General features: G+C 40.5%; 2 protein-coding genes across 2 annotated transcripts in view; both read right to left on the reverse strand.

Annotated features, from left to right (window-relative positions):
- The window catches only part of fam13a (family with sequence similarity 13 member A), a 53,396-nt gene extending 45,605 nt beyond the window's left edge, over window positions 1-7,791 (reverse strand). The window contains exons 1-3 of the mRNA XM_076091374.1: window positions 7,765-7,791; window positions 3,642-3,837; window positions 1,853-2,062 (exon numbers count right to left, since the gene is read on the reverse strand). Of these exons, the coding sequence (XP_075947489.1) occupies window positions 1,853-2,062; window positions 3,642-3,837; window positions 7,765-7,791 (433 nt within the window). The remainder of the gene's footprint in view (window positions 1-1,852; window positions 2,063-3,641; window positions 3,838-7,764) is intronic.
- Window positions 7,792-8,855: 1,064 nt separating this feature from the next.
- Window positions 8,856-25,465, reverse strand: LOC142950098 (ovochymase-2). The gene is made up of 25 exons (XM_076091998.1): window positions 25,315-25,465; window positions 23,847-23,977; window positions 22,956-23,049; window positions 22,298-22,438; window positions 21,971-22,068; window positions 20,922-21,048; window positions 20,259-20,474; window positions 19,333-19,545; window positions 18,118-18,258; window positions 16,693-16,938; window positions 16,294-16,479; window positions 14,475-14,584; window positions 14,086-14,186; window positions 13,300-13,577; window positions 12,923-13,086; window positions 12,594-12,777; window positions 12,271-12,489; window positions 11,768-11,920; window positions 11,410-11,631; window positions 11,135-11,317; window positions 10,773-10,885; window positions 10,588-10,682; window positions 10,074-10,363; window positions 9,584-9,744; window positions 8,856-9,053 (listed from the first exon to the last, which is right to left on the reverse strand). The coding sequence occupies exons 1-25, from the start codon at window positions 25,463-25,465 to the stop codon at window positions 8,856-8,858; spliced, it is 4,215 nt and encodes a 1,404-aa protein (XP_075948113.1).
- Between the last annotated feature and the right edge of the window lie 184 nt (window positions 25,466-25,649).

Consider the following 25,649-nt stretch of genomic DNA (forward strand, 5'->3'; position numbering starts at 1 on the left):
TGGGGGAAAATGCAGAGAAAAATGGTGGACAAAAAATTGTAACTGCTTTAAAATGAATTACATCAACATTGTGACGATATTGTATTGACTATTGGGGCTTTTACAAAATACTTACACAATGAGATCTTTGATGGATAATCCTCAGTAATGTGGATATACTGACTAATTGGGTAAAGGCAAATAATAGAACAGGAAACAGGAAAAGGCAACACCTTTGCCATATTACATTATTATGATATTGTTTGTACGAAAAAAGATGAAAACGCTGTACTGTGTTAAATTAATTTGTCGTAATCAGCTATCGCCTGCTAAAGCGGTAAACTGAGTATGCTTGGTTCATTCATGTATGTGTGTCTACACTGTATGTATTCATGTATTATTTTGGCATACTTTATTTTTACTTTTATTTATCTAATAAATCTACACATTGAGTGGAGCGCCTCAGACTAACTGATCAGTGTGTTACTGTACTGTCTTTGTACGCGTGGCTCATAAGATACACATTCAGCTGCAAAGGTGTGCATGTATGCAAATATATGGAAAATAAGCTATGTCTAATACTGATACCAAAATACTGGCTACGGGTAACCGTAATCTGTTACAACTATGCAAACGCGAAAACCATTGGAGATATTGTTATGTGGTTACGTGTTTTTTTACAATATAGAAAGCTGTTAATGAATACAGTTTACTTAGAAGCCAAAATCAAGAATAGAAACCATTTAGAGCTGTAACGAAATGATTAGTTTCATTATCAGTTAATCTGTCAATAGTTTTTCTGAATTAACTGGTAAATCATTTCGGATACAAATTCCCCAAAATAATGACAAATATCCATCACGATTCCCAGAGCTCAATGTGACGTCTATAACCGGCTAATTTTAACCCTCGCAGGTATTCAATTTAAACATTTTGAATTGAGGAATGTAAAAATCCTCACATTCAACACGCTGTAACCAGAAAATGTTTAATTGATTATGAAAATAGTAACGGAATAATGGTATGAAACTTAAGTCTTAAGTCTTACCGTCCTTATCGACATGTGCAACTTAATTGAGGAAATGTATTGGTCGATCGATGTCTATATATTTTATCATACTGCTATTCAATCTGCAACTTCATCTGCCGTAATCCAATCATCATATTTTAAAGTTTGCCAAATACTGGCAAGGAGGTCCAACTGATTTTACAAAGTACAGTATAATCATTTTAGTCACTAGTTATGGCCAAGTCTTGCACCAAAGAGATGTTATATAATGCAGCATTTGGCCAAAGTCCCTGAAAAATAGGCTGATATTTATGGGGTCTGTGAGGGAATAGAAATACTGCAGCTAAAATGTGTGCTTTCCTCACATTAAACAGATTGAACCCAGTGATGAGGAGAGAGTGAGCAGACACTTCACCTGCCAAATCACTTTCTCACACACACACACACACACACACACACACACACACACACACACACACACACACACACACACACACACACACACACACACACACACACACACACACACACACACACACACACACACACACACACACACACACACACACACCTCTGCAGTGCCTTTCTATCCCCTGCCTGTTGCAGATGACTGCAGTACTAATAGTACAGTACAGCAGCTAAAGATAACTTTGCTCATCATCCAATCAGAGTCAAGACCCAGATATTCACTCCACTTGCGAGGGTATAAATGTCACAACGTGGATTTGGGAAGTTGTTCAGAAAAGGTATCACATGATGGTTTAAACATGTAAAAACTAAATCAGTTTGAGCTGGTAGGATCATTCTAGAAGACAAAGAGGCACATGAGACAGAATTGGAACAGCAGCAACTACTTTCTGTTACCTTGGTAATGCTGTATCAGCGCCTGTTGGACTGTTGGGTCTACCAGACCCCTTGGCAGGTCCCTTAGGTACCGTTTGAGCAAACTGGCCACCGTACATGAATCAGATTCAGAGAGAAGGTCCACATCCTCTCCACTCTCCAGCCGCTGTTTCAGGGTTTCCACGGCACGCACATTCCCATTCACTCTGAACAGACCCTCCTGATGCAAGGCTGGAGGAAAGTCAGAGAAACATACAGTTAACTCAGACAGCCTGTCTGTCAACTATTCAAAAAGAGTGCTAACTAGGGGGGGGGGGGGGGAATTAAATAAGCTGTCCCTCAAATGTTGGCTTTATTATCATGTTTTCCACAAAAGGCTAAAATAATGTTTCAGTCTTTAGCTGATTCTATAGGTCCTGCTATAGGTTTTAGGATGTTGGCCAGCAATGGTCCAAGCAATCTTAACAACTATCAAAGCAACTAAATGGCAAATTGCCATTATATCCATATATGTTTTTTTTTTTTTCTCAGAGGATGATTTGGAGAAATTGATCTGACCCCTTGATCTTTCATGTAGCACAATCATCAGGTCAAAGTTTCTACTTAAAGTTACACAATGAATATATCTAAACATAAACTTGATATTTGACTATCTTGACATTTGCAGAGAAACCATAATTTAATAGTTTAGAAATATTTTTTATTTTTTAAACTCTAGTGATAGTCATTAACATTTTTAAATTTTGTTTATATTTGCCCCTTTTTTTTATTAATTAAGAATTTTAATTACAGTTATCTGGAATTACTTTCTACCCAAAACATAGTTCCTGAGGCAGACACTTTAGGGCCTAACTAATTAACCGTAACCCTAACCTCGAGAGATGTTTTTCCCTGGAGGATGCTTTATTACTATTTTATAATCCAGCAGTCACCCCCTTATTATAGTCTTTATCCATGGCTGAGGTATGACAGATTAAGTCAAATGTCATACAACAAGAGGCCTGTAGTTTCAGCAGCCATAAGGAAGAAGCTCCCCTTCCTTGTACTGACATCTAGCGGTCAAACAGAAGAACTACAGTAAAATAAAGTAGGTCAACACCAAGTACCAATCCAGTGTTTTTTCAAGTTTTAGCTTTTTCAGTACAAATGATGTATACCATACATATTTGGGTAGGCAAATTTGGATTTTTGTCTATATCTTTTTGACACCTAACCAGTCATCAAGTATTTTTTTTTCTACCTTTATTATTATCATCTGGGCTGAGAGCACATTGATGACATTGATTATCTAGGTGGGATTGATAATATTGTTCTTTTAAGTATTGTGTGCGTTTTTTCTTTAGATTGTCATTGTGTCGTTTTTATTTAGTATTGCATCGCGTCTTTTTTCCCTTTCTCTAAAAAATTTGCCGAGCATTTTTCCACTCTGTCTCACCTGTCTAAGAGAACCACTTTGTATTTGGGTTGACTTGATGATATCTCTGATTATTGCATCACTGAAACTGCAAATGGTAATAAATCCTCTGTATTTATATCAGGCTTTAGTAACCCTTATAAGATCTGTTCAAGGTTTAAACATGTTAGATTCCTAACACATTGACTTATTTGGAGGAAATCACTACTTCTCAAACTGATAATATTTCTTTATACATTTCTATCATTTATTATATCTGTGAAATTCTGAATGGGGCACTTAATGTGCCCACTCATCAAAAACAAAAAAGCCAATTTAGATTGTATCTTAAATAAGATGATCCAGCATTACAGTGCTTCCTTTGCTCCATTCTATTCCGTTGTTTTTTTTCCTCACCGTGCTTACGGAGATGCTCAACCATCCTCCTCAACACCAGAGGCACACCATCCTCCACCAGACCCTTCTCCTGCAGCTCAGACAGGGACGCTCCAAACAGCTTGGTGTACTTGGCTGTCACTGTCATGGGTCGCAGTATGGGTATCTGGACCATCTTCTTCATGTCTTCTTTAACCTGCACCGCTGTCTTGTTGTGCTGCAGAGAGAAGAGCAGAGAGCAGCAGTCAGCCACCGACGCTATGAGCATAGGGTGCATCAGCTCAGATACCACAGAGACACCTGTCCTGGTGGAGGGAGGCTCTCTCTGCTCCGCAAACTAAAAGGTGTGTGTGTGTGTGTGTGTGTGTGTGTGTGTGTGTGTGCGGATGGTGATGGTGTCCCCGTGGAGTCCATACATGCACTGTCATACTGTCATGCACTTAGAGGACAGAGTGTTCTTAGAGCTGGGGTGGGGAGGGATGGCCGTGCATGTGTTGCTATGACAAATATCAGGTTACCACGCAACACCTTTGGTCAAAGGCATTGTCAGAGTGGCACAAACACCTGCACAAATAGACGTACTGTATGTGCACACCTGTAAAGGTGAGGGGATGGCCAGCTGCATTATCCATGACAATCATTTTAATGTGGAAGGATGATTAGTCCATTTCATACTGAGAAAACTTTAAACATTGTGTGCCTGAAGCTATTAACTGAGAGGGAAGCATTCAAGGGTCGGCTTTTTGAACAGAAAGGTATTTTAATCTAGTGAAATGTGTGTGTGACTGTGTGTCCAGTGGTGGAAGAAGTTTTCAGATCCTTTACTTAGGTAAAAGTATGGAAGCATTGACAGCATATTGTACTCGCAGTAAAAATGACTCCTACTACTAGCATGCAGCAAATATAACCTGTATGTTATATACTATTTAATTATATTATTATTATTACTTCATTGGATTGTTATTATTAAGATATTATTGTGAAAATGTGTAATAATGTAGTTGCTGGTTGAGGAGCTGATGTTATCACTTTATGTACTGATGAGTAGTTTAATATAGATCATACATGACATTTTATAAAAAAATAATATATTTTTTTAAAGTAACTATTAAACATAGCTGTCACGTTAAATGCATTGCAGTAAAAAGTATTTTTTTTCCCCCTAAAATGTAGTGAATAAAATGTAAATACTTAAATAAATTAAAGGTATCTCAAAATTGTACTTAAGTACAGTAGTTGAGTAAATGTACTTTGTTACTTTGCACCACTGCTGTGCTCTAATGGCCCATTTTAACCCATTCCCCAAAGTAGACAAACCTTGTAAACGAGAGTCAAAGCATGTATTTAGTGCGTTAATTCACCAGCTGTTAAGTATTTCTTATCTTATAACTCGTCAAAGCAAACAGTGCCACGTGCTGAGTGTAAACACTGAGTGCACACACAGTCTCCCTTTAACAAGCCAACATTAGAAAGAGCAGGGTAAGAGTTACTCATTTGTTAAGCATAATGCATTTCTGCCTTTCTTTAATTAGTACTAGGAACCAAGAGAGTTAAGACACACAAACCAGACGCAGACTTCGGACACTGGGCGAAGAGGAAAAGACTTCCTGCACATCAAAACAACACAGTTTAACTCTCGTACCCATAGCTACGACTACACCATGTGACATATTTGTTCCCGAGATCACAGCTTCAAACGGGTGAACTGACCCGCACAATGACATGAGAGGCCCTGGCTATGATTTCGTCACAATGAGGTCCACAGTGACACAGTGGTTTGCCCATGTAGGGAATTGGTTGGTGAAGAGGAAGCACCACTCAATTTATGTCCCATTTGGCCGATTGTTTAAACATGGATCTGAGCGTGTGCCACACTCAGATCAGCTGATTAAAAACCCACCATCCAGATGGTGCTAAGATGGCTGAGGAGACAAGATCTTTTCCATGGCAGATGCTCTGGCAGCATTAATACTACATGTGTCTGACAAGCTTGTGCAGAAAATGTGTTATTGGTGCTCAGTCATCCACTCCTTTGTGACAGGTGCATGCAAATATGCCAATTGTATCTTCCTGATGAATGTGAAATAGTTATTAAGCACACTCGAATTTTAATTCTGAATGCTTGGATTTCTACCTGAAAAGTAACACGCACATGCTAAACTGCACTGACATACTGTATTTTAATAATAATAATAGACTGGCTCGGTCTTCAGGTGTTTTAAATAAAATATTAAAAGTCTGTATGAATAAGAAGTTTGGGTAGGTATACTAACTGTCTGATTCTTTAATGTTAATCGGCCACAGCACAGATTAAGGAGCAATGGTTGAGTTGAGCCTTTCAGGTCTGCAAACTGGCTCAAATAGTAGTACTACTACTACTACTACTACTACTACTACTACTACTACTCCTCATGCAGGGGTTAAGCCAGTCTGAGCTAGGTCTGACTGTGGACTGAACAGATGTCCCCTAAATCTGTCTACACACACACACACACACACACACACACACACACACACACACACGCACACACACACGCACAATGCATAGGAATTCATGCATTCATGAGAATAACTTCCAAAATTACAAAGTGTGGAAATATTGCACTTCAACGCTTCTATAGAGAAGATTCATTAAGAATAGCAGTAAAAGGATCAATAATAAAGTGGACATCCACAACACAATATAAGAAAAAAGTTGCAAAAGTACAAAAATAGAAATGACTCTTGAGATAAAACAAACCACAAGGATCCAACAAAACCACATGTATATCAATGATTTCTGGAAGTGATTTAACATGGAGATTTTAATTAAATTAAAAGATTTTAATTAATTCAGCGATATTGCTTACATTCTATTATTTCAATTTCAATTGAGAAAACACTCATTTAAATAAATTTGCAGGCAGTATTTGTATTTGTAATAAAAACCGGGTTGTGAGCAAATACATACTTGTGCTTTTGTCAGTACTTCAGTGTGAAAGTACTCATGAATTGAGTCAAAACAGCACACTCCTCCCTCAGTGCTGTCCCTTTGTTAAGCGCTGTAGTTGACAATCAGAACTTCAGTGTTCACAGCTACTTTTAAGGTTTTTGTTAAAGTCTCCCTGGCAATACAACAAAAAGACAGCTACAGAGCCGGAGAGAAATAAAACAGTCAGGAATGAAAGGAAGCACTTCCTGTTGGTACCCATTTGCCTCTATTGTTTACCAGGACGGTCTGCTGTGATTAGCCTAATAATCCTCATCCTCTTCCCCCCATCCTTAAATATTTTCACACTACAACTTCTAACAGTGAGAAAACAAACCTATTGTCAAGGAACTATAAAGAGACTCTGGAAGCTGTTGAAAGTTTGCTCTCTACCCTTGAGAAGTGTTTTCAAACATGTCTAAGTGTCGGATCAAAAATACTTCTTTGAAACATTTTGTACAGATTAAGTCGTTTTTTGAAAATGTGAAACACACAGAAAAACAAGGCAAGGCAATCTCCTGTGACTTTAAACTTGTTCATGAAGAGGATAGCAAGCCCAAGCATGTGCCCTCCTTCCCTAAAACCTCCACCCTCCCCCTCTCTCTCTCCCTATGTGGGTGGTCACTGGGAGCAACTGGTAGCAAAAGCACCAGAAGAAACAGCTGCTCAACTCAAAGACACTACACTGCTACAGACGTGCCGTTTTATGACACAAGAAGTTGTCCGTCACAGAGGTTTAGTTCTTGTGAAAACACTTCTTCCATTAAAGGAAACTTTGTGGAAAGTGACCTCATTGAGGCAGTGAATCATTGCCAGGAAGAAATGACCTACAGGAAACAAGAAGCTACAGTGTGTATTTGTCCTTTCTTTTTTCTCTTGCACTGTTACACTGTTGCACAAGGATGGCAGACTTAAAGTAGTGCTGACAAGGAATCTGCGTTCTGCGTTAGGACCGCAAGCGACAGTGTTTATCTTCATGGCAGCAGTCTTGTATTTAGAGAGCAGTTTTATTTAGGGAGGGGAAGAAAAATGTGTCCCTACTTGACATTTTTAAAAGCCATTTGTTTCTACTAGACCATTCTATACCGTCACAAAAGAGTCCCGTTATGCTTTCTTTAGCCCTTAATCACAGGTTGAAGTCTTTGAGGCAACTCATGCTTTGTAGTTTCTACTCACACAGATGGTCAGAGCTCCTGCCCCCATTCTCCCACAGAAGAAGCGCCTGCAGAGGCAAAGATGAGGGGAAAAAAACTTCTGCTCTCTCCCCTCCTCCTCTTCTCACTCTGTTCCAGGACACACTCCGGGACTTTTCCCAGTGGGAATCCCTTTTGCTCTCAAATGTGCCATCGTTACACTCCAAAATAAATACAAGGCAGATAATCCACGGCAGGAGAGAGTGTAAAGAAGTGCTGTCAATACCGGCGGACTGACCCACGAGCACAGATTAGTGCGTGTCTCTTTCTCTTCCTCCCTCTTTATTACCCTCTCTCCTCTTGGGCTGAAATCGGAAACGAGCTCTCCCATTGGCCGACAGGTCTGATCATGTGATCAAGGGGTTAAAACCCAAAACTTTAAATCTGTGCCTGCAGGACTCATATGTCTGCAAATGAGGGAAGAAAAGAGGAGGGAGCCTGTAAGTACCGAGAGGTCGGCCTGAAGAGAAAGAAAGTAATTATAATATAATATATATAATATTAGTTTTTTAAATTTCATTTTAAAGAATAAAACATGGCTGCAATGTTTACTATAACTTTTTATAGCACAGTATAACATTGTATAACATATCATTTTCACAATACCAAACATTATAATATTAATAATAATAATAATAATAATAACGAATTTAACATTGTAATTATTTGTAATTTTACTCTTTTTGTAGTTTAAAGCCCTATAAAATCATACAAATTCAATGTGAAGTTTATAGTTTCAATCAGTTATTAGTACAACGTATTGCTCCATTTGACAAAGCAGCCCTCTGAGTTTAGAGGAAAATTGTAGAATTGTTTGTCTTTATTTCCTTAAAATGTTTGGGGCAATGTTTTTTTCAACTTTATACTGTAAAAAGTATATTAATAGTATTAATATAGTATTAAATATAGTTGTTCTGATGCAGTATTCTCACTGCGAGAGGAGATGCCTTATAGCTTAACGGTATCAGTCAGCATACTTCAGCAGACAGCACTACTTAATGGTGAACCCTAAATAAAAAGCGACAATGACTTTGAACAGATAGGAATCTTAATCTTTATCTCAAGACATGCGCTTTAGTTGGTTTTGCCACTTTCATATATAAACTTCTTAATGTTGTCGCTGATCCAATCGCTGAAGGCAGAGACGCGGGTGAATACTGAGGGTTTCTTGTCTTTGATGCAGCCCCGAGCTCCGAAGCTGACGACACCATGCACCTCCCAGGTTGTGTTCGTTCCAGCCGCCGCACAGGCAAAGGGACCTCCAGAGTCACCCTATGGGAGAGCAGGAGTAAGTCACCAAAGATGTACTGCGCTGGTTAGAAGATGCATTGGTGAACATTTGATTTTGGCAGCTCACTATATATCATCTCTGTGCCCTGGAATCTGTAAAGGTCAATCGTTTATAAACATGTGACAGTTTTCTTCAGGGAGGCAAATGTCAGGGTTGTGTTTTGTAAAACTCTATTGAACTTTAAAATCCTTCAGTACTGTTCTGAAGTGTTTTTTGTAAATTTCCCTTGTTCCTGCTTGCACATTCACTCATTATGGCAAACAAATAATGTTTTTATCTTTTGTCCAATTACGCCGGAAAACCGGGCAGCCATTCGCCATCAAGGCTGACTGATCACAAACAAAGCACTTTACAGGGTGTTACATAACAGACGGCCCAATCATGAGCGGCCAGGACACTTACACAGTGTTTGAGAAATACTTGACGAGAATGTCAACGACCAAGTACCATCCTCGCATAAAAAAGTCTCAGTGTATCCATTTAAACAGTTATTCTGAATGTGTCCTCTCACCTGGCAGGCTGACTTGAGCTCATCTGGGGACTCATAACCAGCACAGATCATGGAGGGTCTGAGGGTGCCCCACCAGTAAGCAGGCTTACTGCAGGTCTGGAAGTCAACAATAGGAAGGGCTGCCTGGTTTAGCTTCTCAGACACTTTGGGGAACAGGTTACCTGAGACATAAGTGAAAAGGAAAAGTTGATGTTGTTGTACAAGAGATGAACACATTTACATCAATATAGACTGTTTTTATCTTTAGCAATCATGCCAAGGCCTCAGAAAAAAATAGAGCATTAATCGTGCACATTGTACCAAGACCATTACTGCTGCTGGTCACAATACTCAACACCCAGTACATGAAAAATAATGCACATTTCCAATTTAAATAAAAAACAGTGAAAGCACCAAACAAAAGATACATTTACTTCTACAACTGCAGTGATCTCTAGTTGCTGGAGTAGCATTAAAACTACAGGAAACTGAAATGCATGATCACTTCTACCTTTCTCGTCTCCCCAGCCGGTGACAAAGCAGGGCGTCCCAGCAGGCATCACAGCGCCAGGTGTGGGCAGACAGATGGGGCTGATCTCCCTCGTCATGTTGACAGGCCGGGCCAAATGCACCAGGGCTATGTCATTGGTGATGTCAGTGCGATCTTGCTCGTAGACGAACCCCTTGTGGCGGATGATACCATCCACCTTATAGCATTGCTCTGCTGAGGGAACGTCCATGGAGGAGTTCATGTGGTGCTTCCCCAAACACATGCGCCAGTAGGAGGGTTTATTCAGAGGGCTGGGAAGCAGGTGCATGAAAGAAGGTGAAAATTAGAACTTTCATTTTCACTTGACTATTTTGCAAGCTGTTAGCTAAGATAGAAATAAGACAAATATGTCTGTATTACCACATTGCTTCCACATTGTCATTGCCATGCAAACATATTACTTGTAGCGGCTTTATTTTACTGTGGGGCTTTTGAAATGGTATGTACTATAAGTGTTTCTGTAGTGGCATCTTACAACATGAAACAGTGAGCAGCAGTTAGGATCCAATCTTCATGAATCAAAGAACCTCCACAAACGTGCATGTAAGGTATGGGAAAGAATGGTGAAGCCTGGGAAAGAGAAATGCACATTCGTACAGATTAAAAGCTCTCCTCTACGACTGTTAATGACGCACACAGAGAAACAGGAGTTGACATTACCTGCATGGAGACTTGCCAGGGCCAGGAGTGGGGGATCGCCTGCTCCCCATTAACCACCCTCGGGGTGGCTGTATTGGGTGTCACTGCTGGGTTTCCACAATCTGCTGGCCAGTCTGGGAAGAGAAAATAAATACTTAAATTATCTGTGAAAAAGCTTTCATTTGTTACAATTCATTCAGCTTGTATTTATACAGGTATAGTCAATGGCAGACCCAATTAAAACTTCGAAATCCAGTGATCCACTTTTTTTTCGAGGGGCGCAAATACATTTTTATTTCATTTTTCACCAAGCTCCATTTTGAAATGAGATCCCCACACACTCGTCAGAGGTCTTCTGTGAGTTTGAAAAGGCCGCCACTCACTGATAGTGATGTTGTCCCATAGGTTAGGAGGTGGAGGAGGTAAAGTTGGGATAACACCGGCATCAGTGGTCCAGTAACCACGAAAACCTTTCTGTTGATCGGCACCGTTACTAAGGAAGCGAATGACGACTGTGTTGCTAGGGATGCTGATGATGGGTGGAGGAGCAAAGCCGCAGAATCGACCTGCAGGAGAGACAAGAGATTTACTCTAACCTGTACAGGAAATACTTTTTTTATTTTTTTAAACCTGTTGAACCTGTAGTACAATCACCAACCTAGTGATGTCATGCTTTCACCATTGAAGATCTCAATGTAGTCCAAACAGTTTCCTAAAATGTTTGCAGCTTGCAGCTCAAAGTGTGTGAAGGCTACATCGATCGTTTTTGCTGAAGGAATGCTGACACGCCACGTGCACACAGACTGGGCTTGGTAGTCATTGGGCCAGTAAGGAGAGGTGATTTCACCCTGAGCGCTGCTGAAGCTCCCTCCACAAGGACCTGTGTGTGTGTGTGTGTGTGTGTGTGTGTGTGTGTGTGTGTGTGTGTGTATGTGTGTGAGAGAGCGAAATGGAGAAAGAAGAAGAGATACATTAGTTCTGCCTAGAGGCTATTCCCTCAGTGTCTTGTCAGGTACACCATTCTCCTGTCTTACCCTCTGTAGGGTCCACTGCCTTCCAGCTGGCAGAGAAACCCGTGTCCACCACCTTGTCGTTGGAGGAGAAGCTGATGTGAAGTCTGTCTCCATCACTCACCAGGTCATTAGGGGGTACATGACTGCAGTGTGTACCTGAAGAGAAATGAACATGAAGAACTGTCAGACTGACTTCTCTGAGGAACCTCTGTCCTAAGAGCTTGTGTATGACATCTTTATTTCATATCATACATGCACGGCAATGTAAAGACATTCATGGTCCCCAGAGGATGAATGTCTCTAACTTTGGTGGGTCTCTGACTCTCCCGTCTAGTACCACCGTGAGGTTGAAATTAGTGGTTCAGAGTAAAATAAAATAACTGTTACATTTAATTAATGACACGTACTAATAAACTGTGGTGCAACATAAAGCAAAGTAATCACGCCAATAAATGACTCAGCAAATTTATTTTCAGCTGTGGAGTAAAAAGGAGGCAGATATTCACCTAGACTTCCTATTCTGTCTCTGAGGCTGACTTTATCGTTAAGGCACAACTGACTCTGCTCCAGGGAGAAATTGTGGAAATGGAGGTGGACCAGTTTGCCGGGTGGCACCAGGATGTTCCACTGGCAGCGGGCATTATTGTTGTAGCTGCCATGGTAACCCATAGAGGACACGGTGCCTTCTGTGCCGGACAGGTCCTTTGGCCCTCCACAGCCAGATGCTATAAAGGGAGGACAGAAGGTAAAAACCAGCAATAACTTCTGTCTCGATATCATATTTAGTTTGTGAGCAAAGTGGGTTAGAGTAGACCGGCTGTATTCATACTGTGCTCATCGTAGATGTCTCTGCGGATGACATTGTTGATCCAGGGGAGGTAGGCGGAGGAGCGGGTGAACACAGAGGGCTTCTTATTCATAACACATCCAATAGGACCAAAGCTTGTTATACCATGAACTTCCCAAGAACCACCGGGGGTATCCTGACACACCAGAGGACCACCTGAATCTCCCTGTCAAAGTCACAAATCAACATCTAAAACACCATCAGCATTTTCCGTGTAAAGTTACATGTGTGCAAAAACTTTCATCATCATTGATGATCAGAATGGTGTAAAAAAAAAAAAAAGTTCTGTCGTCTTAAAGGAATTGTTTTACCTGACAGACAGACTTGAGCTCATCAGGCAGGGTATAACCACAGCAGATCATGGAGGTCTTGACCTGGAACCACCAGTAATCCATCCTCTTGCAGGTGTCATATGGCACAACAGGCAGGGCAACCTGGTTAAGGGCCTCTGCAACTTTAGCATTCATTGAATCGCCTGATAATCACAGAAAGAAATGTAGATTGTAATTAAAAAAACATCAACTTGACACTCTGAATAGGTATTTGCACATTATGTCCAACAGAAGGCATGCAAACTATGCAACAATTAATGTTTAACTTATGAGGGGTGAGTGTCTCTTGAAGTGGTGTATTGCAGTATTACTTAAAGTATAAAGTATATAGTTTAAACATGAAGCAGAAACAGCACCAGTCTCATCTCCCCAGCCGGTGGCGTAGCACTTCTTGCCCCCAGGTAGGACTTCCTCCGCTGACGGAAGGCAGGCGTATGAGATCTCATTAGTGGGCATCACCTCCCCGTCCAACCTGACCAGGGCAATGTCAAACTCCACCGTGGGCACCGTGGGATACTTGAAGCCCTCATGGCGATAGATACCAGACACATTGAAGCAGCGTTCACTCGGCTCTGTGTAGGTCAGGTTGTGTTTGCCAAGGCACATGCGCCAACGCTGCAGCTCATCAGCGTAGCTGGGTAGGAAATCAGCAGATTAATCAATTATAATACCTCCCAGTTCACAGTAACCACAGGCCACCTCGAGATGCATATCGCTGTCACTGCACCATTATACGCTGAGTTTTACAAAAACATACACAGAATAATGTGAGTTCTCTGTGGCTCATAACCTTGTACATTCTTGCTCACAGCAGATAACTATATATACAACCTTAGTGCACAAGCATCTCTCTCTACTCTAGAGTCTAGACCATTAGCGAAGGCGTTGAGGCATCCCTAACAAGGCATCGCTTTCAAACTATAACAAGGTAAAAGCACGAACACATCTGCCCATTTGAGATTTCAAAAATGGGTTTCCAGGAGGTTTAAGAAAACTCTGCAGAATAAAATATAGTTAAACGGCTGTAAAAACCTACTCAGCTCTTATTTTTAAAACGAATGACTTTAGCAGCTTCAACTTTAACATTTCTAACAGAAAATGTACATGTATTGTGTGTTAGAAAGATGAGACAGAACACTTACTTTATGAAGCAGTGGGCTGCTGTAAGTACCCAGTTCTTATGAATAAGAGTACCACCACAGGTATGGAAGAATGTGGGCTCTGGACGACTAGCCGGCCAGACCTGAAACAAACACCCACCCACAAGCAGAGAAGAAGTCATTAAAGACCTAATTGACTGATGCCAGTATGTGAAAGCATACATATCAATGCAATCAGTCAATTATCAACGTGAGACATAGAAAGGACAGAGGAGGATAGTACAAATGACTCTTTGATATCACATTATGAATAAACAATACCTGCTGTACTGGAATTTGCCCTTTTGTAATCACTGATATTGTACGCAGTAACTTCTGATGTAATTAAGCTGTATGTGAATTTTCTACATTTATTAGCGGTAGTCTCTCACCTGCATGGACACCTGCCAGGGCCAGGAGTGAGGCCTGGCTTTCTCTCCATTCACAATGCGTGACACAACAACAGGAGGAATGGCTGGTTTACCACATGTATCGGACCAGTCTTGGAAATAAGAAAAAACAACAACATTGCCATCTATCCTGTGTCTGGTTGTCTGTGCATGTATTCATTTGTTTGTGGTTTTGTTTGTGTATAAACAAAGCCTGAATATACAGTACATGTCTGCAGCTAACAGATAAGCCCTTGTGTTGCAGGGAAGTGGCTTTCAATCACTGGCACTTTCGCTCTCATTTGTATTTTTAAAATAATTATCCAATCGTGCCAGGTTGACACTGCTTTCCCTCACTGATTTTTTTGGCTTACTAGTCAGCAATTATGTATTTATTCAGTGTAATTTCATGCAAACATAACACCAATCTCCTGTTGCAAATAAACAAGTAAACTGAAATCACCATTTCCAGGCCAGATTACAACATCACTACTCATAAATATATACATTTATTTTGGTCATCCAAGGAGTTGACATTAAACTGTCCCAGTCACTCTTATCCCACTTTGTTCCCTTCATCTCTCACTCGCTGTTTGTCTTCCTCTGCCCAGCACAAAGTGTACCGCTAGTTGGAGGCTGGGTGAAAAAAACCCACAGAGGCAGCATAGTCCATCTATAAAACTGTATTTCAGCAATTGGTTTGGCAGACGCCTAGGCCACCTGGGGCTCATCGCTGGGTGAAGAATGAGGATCGGGTGTCAGCAAGCTAAGAAGGAAAGTTAAGCGCTATAGGCCGCTTTACATTGTGTTCTCTGCACACAGTGTCACCTTGTTTTACTGCACATCTGGACGCAGCAAGGGGGAGATGAGAGGAGGGGGGTATGAAGAAAAGGTGAAGATGGAAGGAGGCATGAATCAAATGACTGTACAGACAGCTGTGCAGCTTATTAGGAGTTGTTTGAAACTAAATGTCGATCATTGTGACTGGTGGAAAATACTGCTCTGCTGACTCAAAGACGGTGCTGGAGAGATCAAAAAAACTAAAATGGTCAAATGTAAGGCTAAATGCAAAATGAAATAAACATGCAGCATTTGTAAAAAAATACTTGGCCACACTACAGTATACTGCATCGATGTGAAATCTGGTAATATTTTTGGCTGCAACTTACTTTTATTGTCAATTGTCAAGTTTTCAATGAATAAATGAATTCAGAAGAAATGCCCATGTCTTCAACTTACCTGGTGTGTCCAAACAGCAGGCTCAAAGTTTACAGTGATTATATAATATATAAAGTAGCAAATCCTCATATTTTAGAAGCTGGAACTCGCATTTGTTAGGTTGCATTGTCATCTAATAACTGTATTGAATTAATTATTAAAATGCTTAAATAATTGCTTCAGCACTTTATATTAAAGCTGCATTAAACATTTTGTCTTATTTATACAACTGCCTTATAAAGTCTGTTTATGTGACAAAACTAAGTCCAATATTCATTCTCTTTTTAACTCTGTTATTTTATTCAAGCAGCTAATGTCTCCACTATGTTTATCAGCTATTTAAACAATCAACTATTTCTGTCTGCTGTTTGGTGCTGAACAGATAGAGCAGCGTCAGTTTATCAAAGTGTTTGGGCTGAAAACAGCTGCCTGCTGTGTTTAGAAATGAGGTTGATGAGAGTTGCAAGGGCTTCGTAGAGCTGAGCTATGCAGAATTGGGTGTTAAATGTCTGTAGATTCATCACTATGAACTTTGAACATACTTTTAACATTGACGTGTAATGCAGATGTGGCAAACTGTATCAAGCTCAAATAGATACTCCACCTATGGTGATGTTGTCCCAGGGGTTGGGCTGAGCAGGTGGCTCAGTGGGAGCAGGCAAACTGGGGTTTGTTGTCCAGTAGGCCCTGAAGCCTTTGGACTCAGTAAGCAGGTCTGTATGGAAACGAATCACCAGCCGCCTGCCTTTTGTCTGGATGGTACCGGGCAGCTTAGTCCCACAAAATGGACCTAAAATGTATTAAAAGAATAATTTGTCCACGATGAAAAAAGACACAGAGACTATACAACTTACTGGTAAAGTGATCGTTAACAGAGTAGAAAGATACACAGTTTTATTTAAATTAATGTGATTCATGGCTGGGTCTTGCTTTTTCAATGTGATTGATTATTATGATAGATATAAATGGTTTCGGGATCATGTAATTCCACAAACAAACTTACCGTGCGTTTGAAGCAACGCATTAGTCACACTATTGATCTCGTACATCACTATGTTGTCATTGCATTTGGACGTCAGGAAATCTTTGGCTTCGAGGTCAAAGTGGGTGAACGTCAGTGTGATTTTTTTCCCGAAAGGCAAAGCAATGTTCCACATGCACTCAGCGTTAGCTTTGTAGTTCATAGGCCAGTTCTGGGACTTAATAACTCCTGTTTCCTCTTTGGAAGAAATGCCACAGCCCTGGATTTCTGAAAGAGGAAGAGGGAGGGATTGATGTGTGATCGTAACTAGATAAGTGCAGACGAGCGACAGTATCTGCCTGTGAAAAGAAAGAGTCCTGAGGAGAAAATCTTGTCATAACAAAATGCAAACAGACATTCATTTAAAGTAGAACTGCTCCCTGTTAGATTAACCATCTGCTCATTTTCATTTTATTAATTTAGTTGTTACTGATATACAGTATATACTCAGTTTTGGAAAGTATAAAAACGTTATGTAACATTAACATGGGCAGTGGTGGAAAGTAACTAATTACATTTACTCCTATACTCTTGTACTTTAAGGTCCAGTGTGTAGGATTTCCCGTGAGGCTGCAGATTGCAGTCAACTTAAACTTCGTGTGACAAGAACTAGGTGGCAGACACAAATGGCTCATTCTAAAATAACGACTTACTTTCAGCTGATTATACACTAATGAAAACATACTTTCTGGCAATAGATCCCCCTAAACACTACACACTGTACCTCTAATAGAGTTAGAATAGTTTTCAGGTATTTGTACTTTAATTGTGTTTATGGTAATGTCTAGGTTTTCTTTATTTAAATTTGGAGGCAAATATTAAACTCAACTTCATTTTTTCTACGATAACGATTTTACAGAAAATACTCAGCTAATAAAATATGATATGATGACTGATAGTCTTTTACATTAGACGATCCGACACTATTCAATTTGACCATCAAGGGCCGCTACATGATAATGCACGTAACATGCTTTTACACAAATGCATTTCGCTGATTATCATTCTGCATTTTTATTGAAGTAAAAAGTAGCCTTTTCTTGCAATGCAGTATTGCTGTATTGATACATTATAAGTCTATATATTTACTAAGTGACCTAAAGTACTTCTTTCACCTCTGCACGTGGGGTCTCAAGTCATTTTCGTGCCTGATAATCCTGATAAAGACAAAGATAAAGGAGTTTTTATCTTACTATTTATACTTCAAACTGTACTCTGACCTGTGCTTTCACTGAGTTCACACAGCAATCACTTTGCTCTTTTAGATTTATGTGACAGATGATTGAGATGTTTTATGGTTAGTTATGAGGTGTTGAGCTGCTTCAGCAAGTTGCGCCTCAAGTGTGAGTGTGCTCCTGTGTGTGTGTGTGTGTGTGTGTGTGTGCGTGGTGTGTCAGTCCTCGGTACCTGCGATATCCTCAGCATACACAGCTTCCCACCTGGCAGAGAATCCTCGGTCTGTGAGGCGACTGTCGGACTGGAAGGTGACAGATATTGTGTCACTGGCACTGACCACCACTGGGGGAAGGATGTAGCCACAGTGTGTGCCTACGGGAGAGGGAGAGGAAGGATGGAGGTAAAAGATGGAGGTAAATTGAGAGAGTAGTCAGGAATGGGGTGGATGGTTCAAAGACGGATAATACTGCAAGTATTATTGGGTGTAAGTAAGTGTGAGGCTGTGTGCTGTGGGTGTGGTTAGCGGTTGATTGATGGGAATGCTGAAACACTAACACATTTCTTCAAAATAAGTCATGCATCAAAACGCATAAAATCTACTAATTGACTGGAGAAATCTTAGATAGTCATCTAAAAGGGAGCAGCCCTAGATAGCACGAACTGGTAATGTTTCTATATGCTACTAAAATACAAGATGCTGTATATTTGCCTCTAGTGTGTTGATTTCATTTGCAAAAGGAATATTGTGTTAGTTCTTCTTTTATAAGTTACATAGTTAAGGGATCTTTGATACTTCTGATTTTTCAGACTTATCAGGTTTTCAAAAAAGACCTTTAGCCGCTTTTCATTGCCCTCTGCATTTCACATATAAACAATACTCCCTGAAATAACAGGATGCACCCCTCTCATCACCTACTGTATCTGTGTGCTTGTACCTCAGTGCTTTAGTCCTTGAGAACTCAGCGATAGATAAAGCTGTATCAGCCTCACTGCCGCCACTGCAGTGAATAATGAGGAGAGGTAATTTATAGTTAGCTGGGCTCTTTGCAGAGAAGACCCTAATCAACAGTTTTATAGCAGGGGGCAGAATTTGATCCATATTGTAGCACCAGAGCTGTTAGTCTAGCAAGGTGCAACAAGGTTATCTAGTAAGCAGAGGCATTATAACTGCTTGTTGGTTTGCTTGTTTGCTGTGCTTGTCTTGGTTTCTGATCGCCCACAGGGGAGTTTATAACCTTTACTCCACAGTGGCTGCTATTCAGATGTCACAAGATACAGATGTGGCCGAGAAAGCAAAGATTTTCTTAAGGTGATCTGAGATGCATTTGGGAGTCAAAACACTATAAGGCACAAAGATATGGTGTAAAACATTAATTATTTAAAAAATAACAAACACATACATTAGTATAATTAATGTAAAAGAGTAAAACATTATGTTATGCTCACCTAATGTGCTGTAATTATCTGAGATGACCAGTTTGTCCTCCTTGCATTGTCCAGTCTCTCCTGTGATGGCCATTTCAGTGATCTGCAGTTTAACCAGGAATCCTTTGGGCACAGATATCCTCCAGGAGCTGTTTAGATGAGCAGGATAGGGATTTGGGAAACCCAAGGACTGGATCACTCCTTTACGCCCATGCAGGATATCTGGACCACCAACTCCTGCCCAATAACAGAGAACAAACACTGTGTTTTCTGTGCATCCAAGCTCCATTTAATAGAGTTTATTCTCTTTCTTCTTTTCGATTGATGAGGCCCAGATTGCTTTGATGCAAAACTGATACCTTAATTAGCCACTGGAGAGAACCGGTCTGTCTGCCAATAGCTTTAGTACAGTGATGAATAGATAAAACTCAAGGGGGATCTCCCCACTCCTACGCACATCACTACTTGCATTCATCCTTTTTTTGGGAGTTGTCACTTGATTAGAGCTGCAGGGAAAATTGCACGGGGAGGCATAAAAGTTATGCAAGGCTTATCAACAAGTTCTAATTGGCCAGGAAACAACCTTGTGCACATACTGTAAAGTTATATTATCGTTTATTGTACATTGGTATGAACTCTCAAAAGATAACTGATTTGGTACTCTGATAAACTAGCTCTGAAGTCAACTAAATAAATGAGGGTTGTGATAAACTATTTTTCAGGAAAGCTGGTTCAGCAACATGGATATCGATGCTGTTATTTGGTAGTGGGGCAATCAAATATATCTGATGTATGTTTCAAATAAAATTAAAATAGAGACATGCAGGATAGGTTGGCTGAAAAAATGTAATCAAACTTTGTCATTGCATTCTTAGTAGATCTGGATGGTTTATTTTAAGTGTACATGGAGGGAAAATCAAACAGACAAGTTTGGAGCGAATTCTTACCCGAAGATGTGGGAGGTGGAGGTGTTTGTGTGGTGGAGGGTCTGGGTGTGGTGGTGGCGGGTTTGGGTGTGGTGGTAGTAACAGGTGGAAGGCTGGACTTGGTGTAAGTTGCTCTGAATCCTTTAGAAGTCAAACTGTTGTCCGATTTGAAGCGGACCACCATTGTGTTGCTACTGGACTCCACCGGCTTTGGCATGGTCCCCCCACAGAATTTACCTTTGATGGATTATATGCATACGTGTTAAAAAGCAAGAACAGTAACACCTTTCCATCTAGAAGATTGACGATTAATCATTTCCGCTTTAACAATGAAGTCTATGCAGACAGACTTACATTCATTAAGTTTAAAATAGACTCCAGAACCATTTAACAACTTCTCAAACTATTAATTGAGCTCATATTTTATTCACAGGCCTGCATAGTTGACATTGCTAATGTTGAACAAAGGCCACAGTCTATTCTGAAATTCTAACCCCTTGCCTTATAATTGCCCATCCAGCTTTGTCATTATCTGTGCTAATGTGTAAAGATATTGTGGTATATTTTAAAACCCCTATCTCATACATGCACAGCACTTTCTTTTTTCTCAGAAGCTTTTCCTGTTAATAGTTAATAATTAATAATCCTCACTGATACTGGAATCATGTTTAATATCATGCTTACTGAATGAAGAGGAGCCGGCCTTGTGCCCGTCGTAGACCTGAACAAAGTCTCCACAGACCTCAGGCACCAGGTCAAAGGAAGTAAATGTGAGTCGAACCCTCTCGCCTTCAGGCACCGTGATTCTCCACTGATCCAACGTAAAGATAAAGTACAATCAGACAAACTCCAATCATTTACTGCATCGATAGATTTCCCGAAATAATTTCCACATATTTATAAGTGACAGCAGCTGAAACATGAATTAATCTGGTCAGTGCACTTTAATAAAGCCACAACCCCAATGTTAATAAAGAGGTATCCTTAAATTAAATTAAAAACAACCTGCAACCACTCTCAAATTGATTGACTTATCTTTCCAGCTAGAGTAACAGTTAAATCAAGTATGTATTGTTTTCACATACCTGATCACCCGATGAGCTGATATATACTATTTTACACATTGCTGAAATCAATGACATTCATAAGAAGCTATACAGTCCTGAATAACATATTTTCTCAGTCAGTTACTTTCTATTAGCTCATGTCTGTATATAAAGTATAAAAGCAAAAGCCAGGAGGCAATTATCGTAGCTTAGCATACGGACCGGAATCAGGGTCCATACCTGGGTCTATCCAAAATTTTAAAATCCGGCTACCAGCACCTCTACAATTCATGCAATGTTGGCAGAATAGGAAATAACCAGTAAAATTTCCGATACTCAAACTTTATAAAAGAACAATGAGCAGAAAGACGCTCAAACGCTCCGAAAAGCTGAAGGCAGTTGCAGAGACGGGGGATTGTTCTCTGTGGGTTTGTCACTACAATCAGCCCATTTCACATACATGTAGTCATGTGATCAATAATGTTATGTAAAAATGATTCCTTGTCATTTATATTCAGATTTAAATATGTATTTTTGTCGCACAGGCCACACGGTGCAGTATGACGTACTACAACCTCACATCCTCAGATAAAGGTCAGCAGTGTTTCCTTAGATTAACAAAAAAAAAAGTATCTGTCACCATAGCTGTCACATTTGCTTTCTTTTGTGTCTCCTTGCTGTGTGTACCTGGTATAGTGCTCCACTCGGGTAGTTCTGCTCTGGGAAGCTCGGGGTCATCAGATCCCCCTGGTCACCTTGGAGAAAGCCACCAGCTCCGGCTATTTCTGGCAGCAGGGATGAAGGGCACTTCAGCTCCACAGACACCTCAAGGATACCCGCAATACACCTCTCCACCCCCACCTACCTATGCCCTCTATCATTTCCCTTCTCCTACCCCTCTCTTCATCCAGCACCCACTTCTATAACATTGACTTTCTAGGGCACTATAAGACAGGCATCCAACATTATGTCAGAGCCAAGGCAATTTTCTTGCTGAAATGGATTTCTTCTTACCTGGTGCGAGCGTTGGAGCCACAGCTTTATAATGAGCCTTGAAACCTTGGTCTGTTTTTCTGTCATTGGTGTCGAAGTACACATTCAAGTAGTTTGTAAGTGACACCAGCGGCTTCGGTTTGGTGTAGCCGCAGTATTTACCTACAAATACCACACAAATGATGTCGTGAGAGACATGCACAGCTTATTCATCTGCAATGAAAAGAAGGGTTTGTTTTCAAAATACAATATTACAGAAAGATCATGAGGCTTTTAATTTCAGTGCGACCAGGCCCGCCCATGAATCTGATTGGCCACTCCCGTTTTTTTTACTAATTTTACAAATATGCCCCCCTTATTTGAACAAATCTTGAGGAAACTAAATGGGGTATACGTCTTCAAAATTGTCTCATATGAGCAGGAATTAAAGATGTTTGTGATCCACTGCTTGCACTGCTTTAAACTCTGCAGTTTGGTTGGAGAACCAGTGGTGTGTTATTGCAAGTGGAGCTGTGTGCAGTGGGCCAGCAGGACTGTGTGGCTGACTAGCTGAGTCTGCCCATGGATGGATGGGCTGATTTGGGCATGACATCAAAGCTGCCACTGCAGGCTGAAAGAGCACCCATCCTTCTTTCTTTCTTTCCCCACTTAAGTTGGACGTGTAATGAGAGATTTGTACCGATGGTTCCCAGAGAGTCTCTCAGCGTGATGAAGTCTGACGTGCAGAGCTGGGTGTCCTCCAAAGCAAACTCCTCAAACCACAGTTGGATCACCTGCAACAGAAAGATGAAGAGTTGTTTCATCCGTCTTTTTTTAAATTTCTTTTTTTAACCCGAGAAGTCGATAAGAGAGACGGTCTGCTGACAGGGAAGGCGAGGAAAGGCTCTGTGAAATATAAGTTTATGCATGTGCACATATATGAGAGTATGTGCCAGCTCTGTCTGTGAGAATATGTGCACATGCAAGTGTGCACCTCTATGTGTATGTATGCCTGTTTAGCAAAAGGGAGATAGAGGCAAAGAGGAAAGCAGCCTCTGCATCCGGCTGGCAGGGAGTGAAGCAGCCATGCAAACAGAAAGAAGAATCAAGGATTTAGTTTTCTCCTGTGGGTGTGGGGGGGGGGGGGGGGGGGGGGGGCTGAGGAGAATGAAGGAGACAGGGCAGCCATCTGTCCGTGACGCTGCCACTGAATTCATCCAGCTGTCCTCCACTAGTTGGCCTCACATAAGACAGTTTCACCAATAGAAACAAACTAGACACCATAGCCACAAACACTATAAAATAAGCTGTCTGATATAGAGGCATGACTGAATTGTTTTGATTGTCTTGTAAAGAAGAAATAAGATGAATGTGTTGAAACTGGTGTTCTGGAGGACAATTATTTTTGGGCCATTACAGAATTGTCCCCTTCTTCTTCATGATGAACATTTAAATGTAATTCATAAGTAATTAGTTAATTTGTATACTTTTTGAGCTTACATGAAGGGTGTAGGAAAGTTTCATGGGGACTGTAATGCTAAAACGTTCAATGATTCAGGTTTGGAAGAGCAGTGATGCTGATCCATATCACCTTGTCAGGGTCCACAGTGATGTGCCAGGAGCAGCTCTTTCCATTGTCGTAGCTATTGGGGTAGTTAAAGCTGGTGAAGGTGCCCGTCTCTCCAGTCAGCTCCTGAGGACCACCACACCCTGAGTCCAGCCCTGGAAACGTATGACAGAGGAGGACACTTGTTACTGTGATATGTATTTGTAAAATATAGCAACTTAAAGTCTATTTTACAGTAAAAACAGCTTCTACTCTGCATGGACTCCCAGGAAAAATGCATAAGAAACTCAAAAGGCTTCTTCAATTTCAGTTTAAACATTTTTTTATTATCTTATTTTACGTTTAAGAAATTGTTTTCTTAACGTAAAAAAACAAGACAGCAATGCTAGCATCTCTGTGGGGATGTAGAGTACAGTAATACTTTGAGCTAAATGCTAACGTCAGCATGCTAACATGACAAATGCTAAGTTGCTGATGTTTAGCAAGTGTAATGTTTGTTCACTATCTTAATTTAACTCGTTAGCATGCTAACAGTTGCTTATTAGGGCGAAACACAAAGCAAGGCTGAGGCTGATCAGATTTCCTGGTCCACCTATTTAAAAACTATTGAAGAAATTCAATTTTGCATGGCTATAAACATCATTTAGATTTGTTATTTTACAAAGAATAACACTGCAAGTGTTTACCGTGAAATTATAATCACTAAGAAAAAGCACCTTACGGTGCTCAATTGAGATGCCTTGGTAACAGCATTGATTGAAGAATTGAAGAATGAGAAGTGGAGCAGGTGGCCTACTACTTTTTGTACTATTACATTAAACTCTACTGATGAAGTTAGCGTGACAGTACAAGGATCAGGTGTAAAAATAGTAGTAATAATACAATTCTGTCTGTTTTTCGTTTCCCCTCTTCTCTGTTCTGTATATCAATTCTGTTGAATAAGAAAATGTTTTGCTTTTTTTTCACAACAGCCAGGAAGAATCCTAACCCACATCTTTTACACCACATCAAATTATCACAGTTTTATCTAACACATTATATTTCCCCTATTGATCTACTGCCAAAAACCTTTAAAATAAAGGACATCTTTTAAATCTAACAACAAGAGTCTACAGCCATTCTGCTGGTACTTTCAACTAAATGCTAACATCAGCATGCTGACATGCTCATAGTGACAACACTGACATACGGATGTTAAGCAGGTATAATGTTACATGCATTAGCCAAGTTTGCATGCCAACATGCGCTAATTAGCAAGAAACTGTCTTGTCTTGTCTTGTTGTTTTCCCTCTGAGCTACTGAACTGTACACTACACAGTGTTTCTGGAGACATGAACGAGGCACTGAAACCTCCAATACTATAAGCATTTTATTTTATTTCTTCTTGTATGATGTTAACCATTACAATAGCGTCATATAATTATCTTTTCAGGAGTCAGCCGTCAAGGGGCATTGACGCAGAATACAATGCAATGCATGTAAACACACTCACCTTCTACATGAGTAGAAGTCTTCGCTTTCTCAGTGAAGTAGACGACCACAAGGCCGATGCAGGCGCCGGTCATGGCCACAAAGAGAAATATCAGACACTTTTCCAGGGTGCTGGTACCCCTGGACCGGCGACTACCCTTCTCCACATCCATTTTCCTCACAGCAGAGGAAGATGCAACAAACTGCGCCTCGTCCAGCAATTCACCAGCTTATTACCAACATTATCTGAAATCTGACAGCAGAGATGAACCTTGAGCCCCTTGAAACGTAAAGTGTGGCAGGATGTGAAAAGCCATAAATAATACTGTATCATAACAGCAAGTTTCATAATCAAGA

This window comes from Anarhichas minor, unplaced genomic scaffold (genome assembly GCF_050575085.1).
Source record: "Anarhichas minor isolate MPS153535 unplaced genomic scaffold, ASM5057508v1 ptg000014l, whole genome shotgun sequence".
Taxonomy (NCBI): Eukaryota; Metazoa; Chordata; class Actinopteri; order Perciformes; family Anarhichadidae; genus Anarhichas; species Anarhichas minor.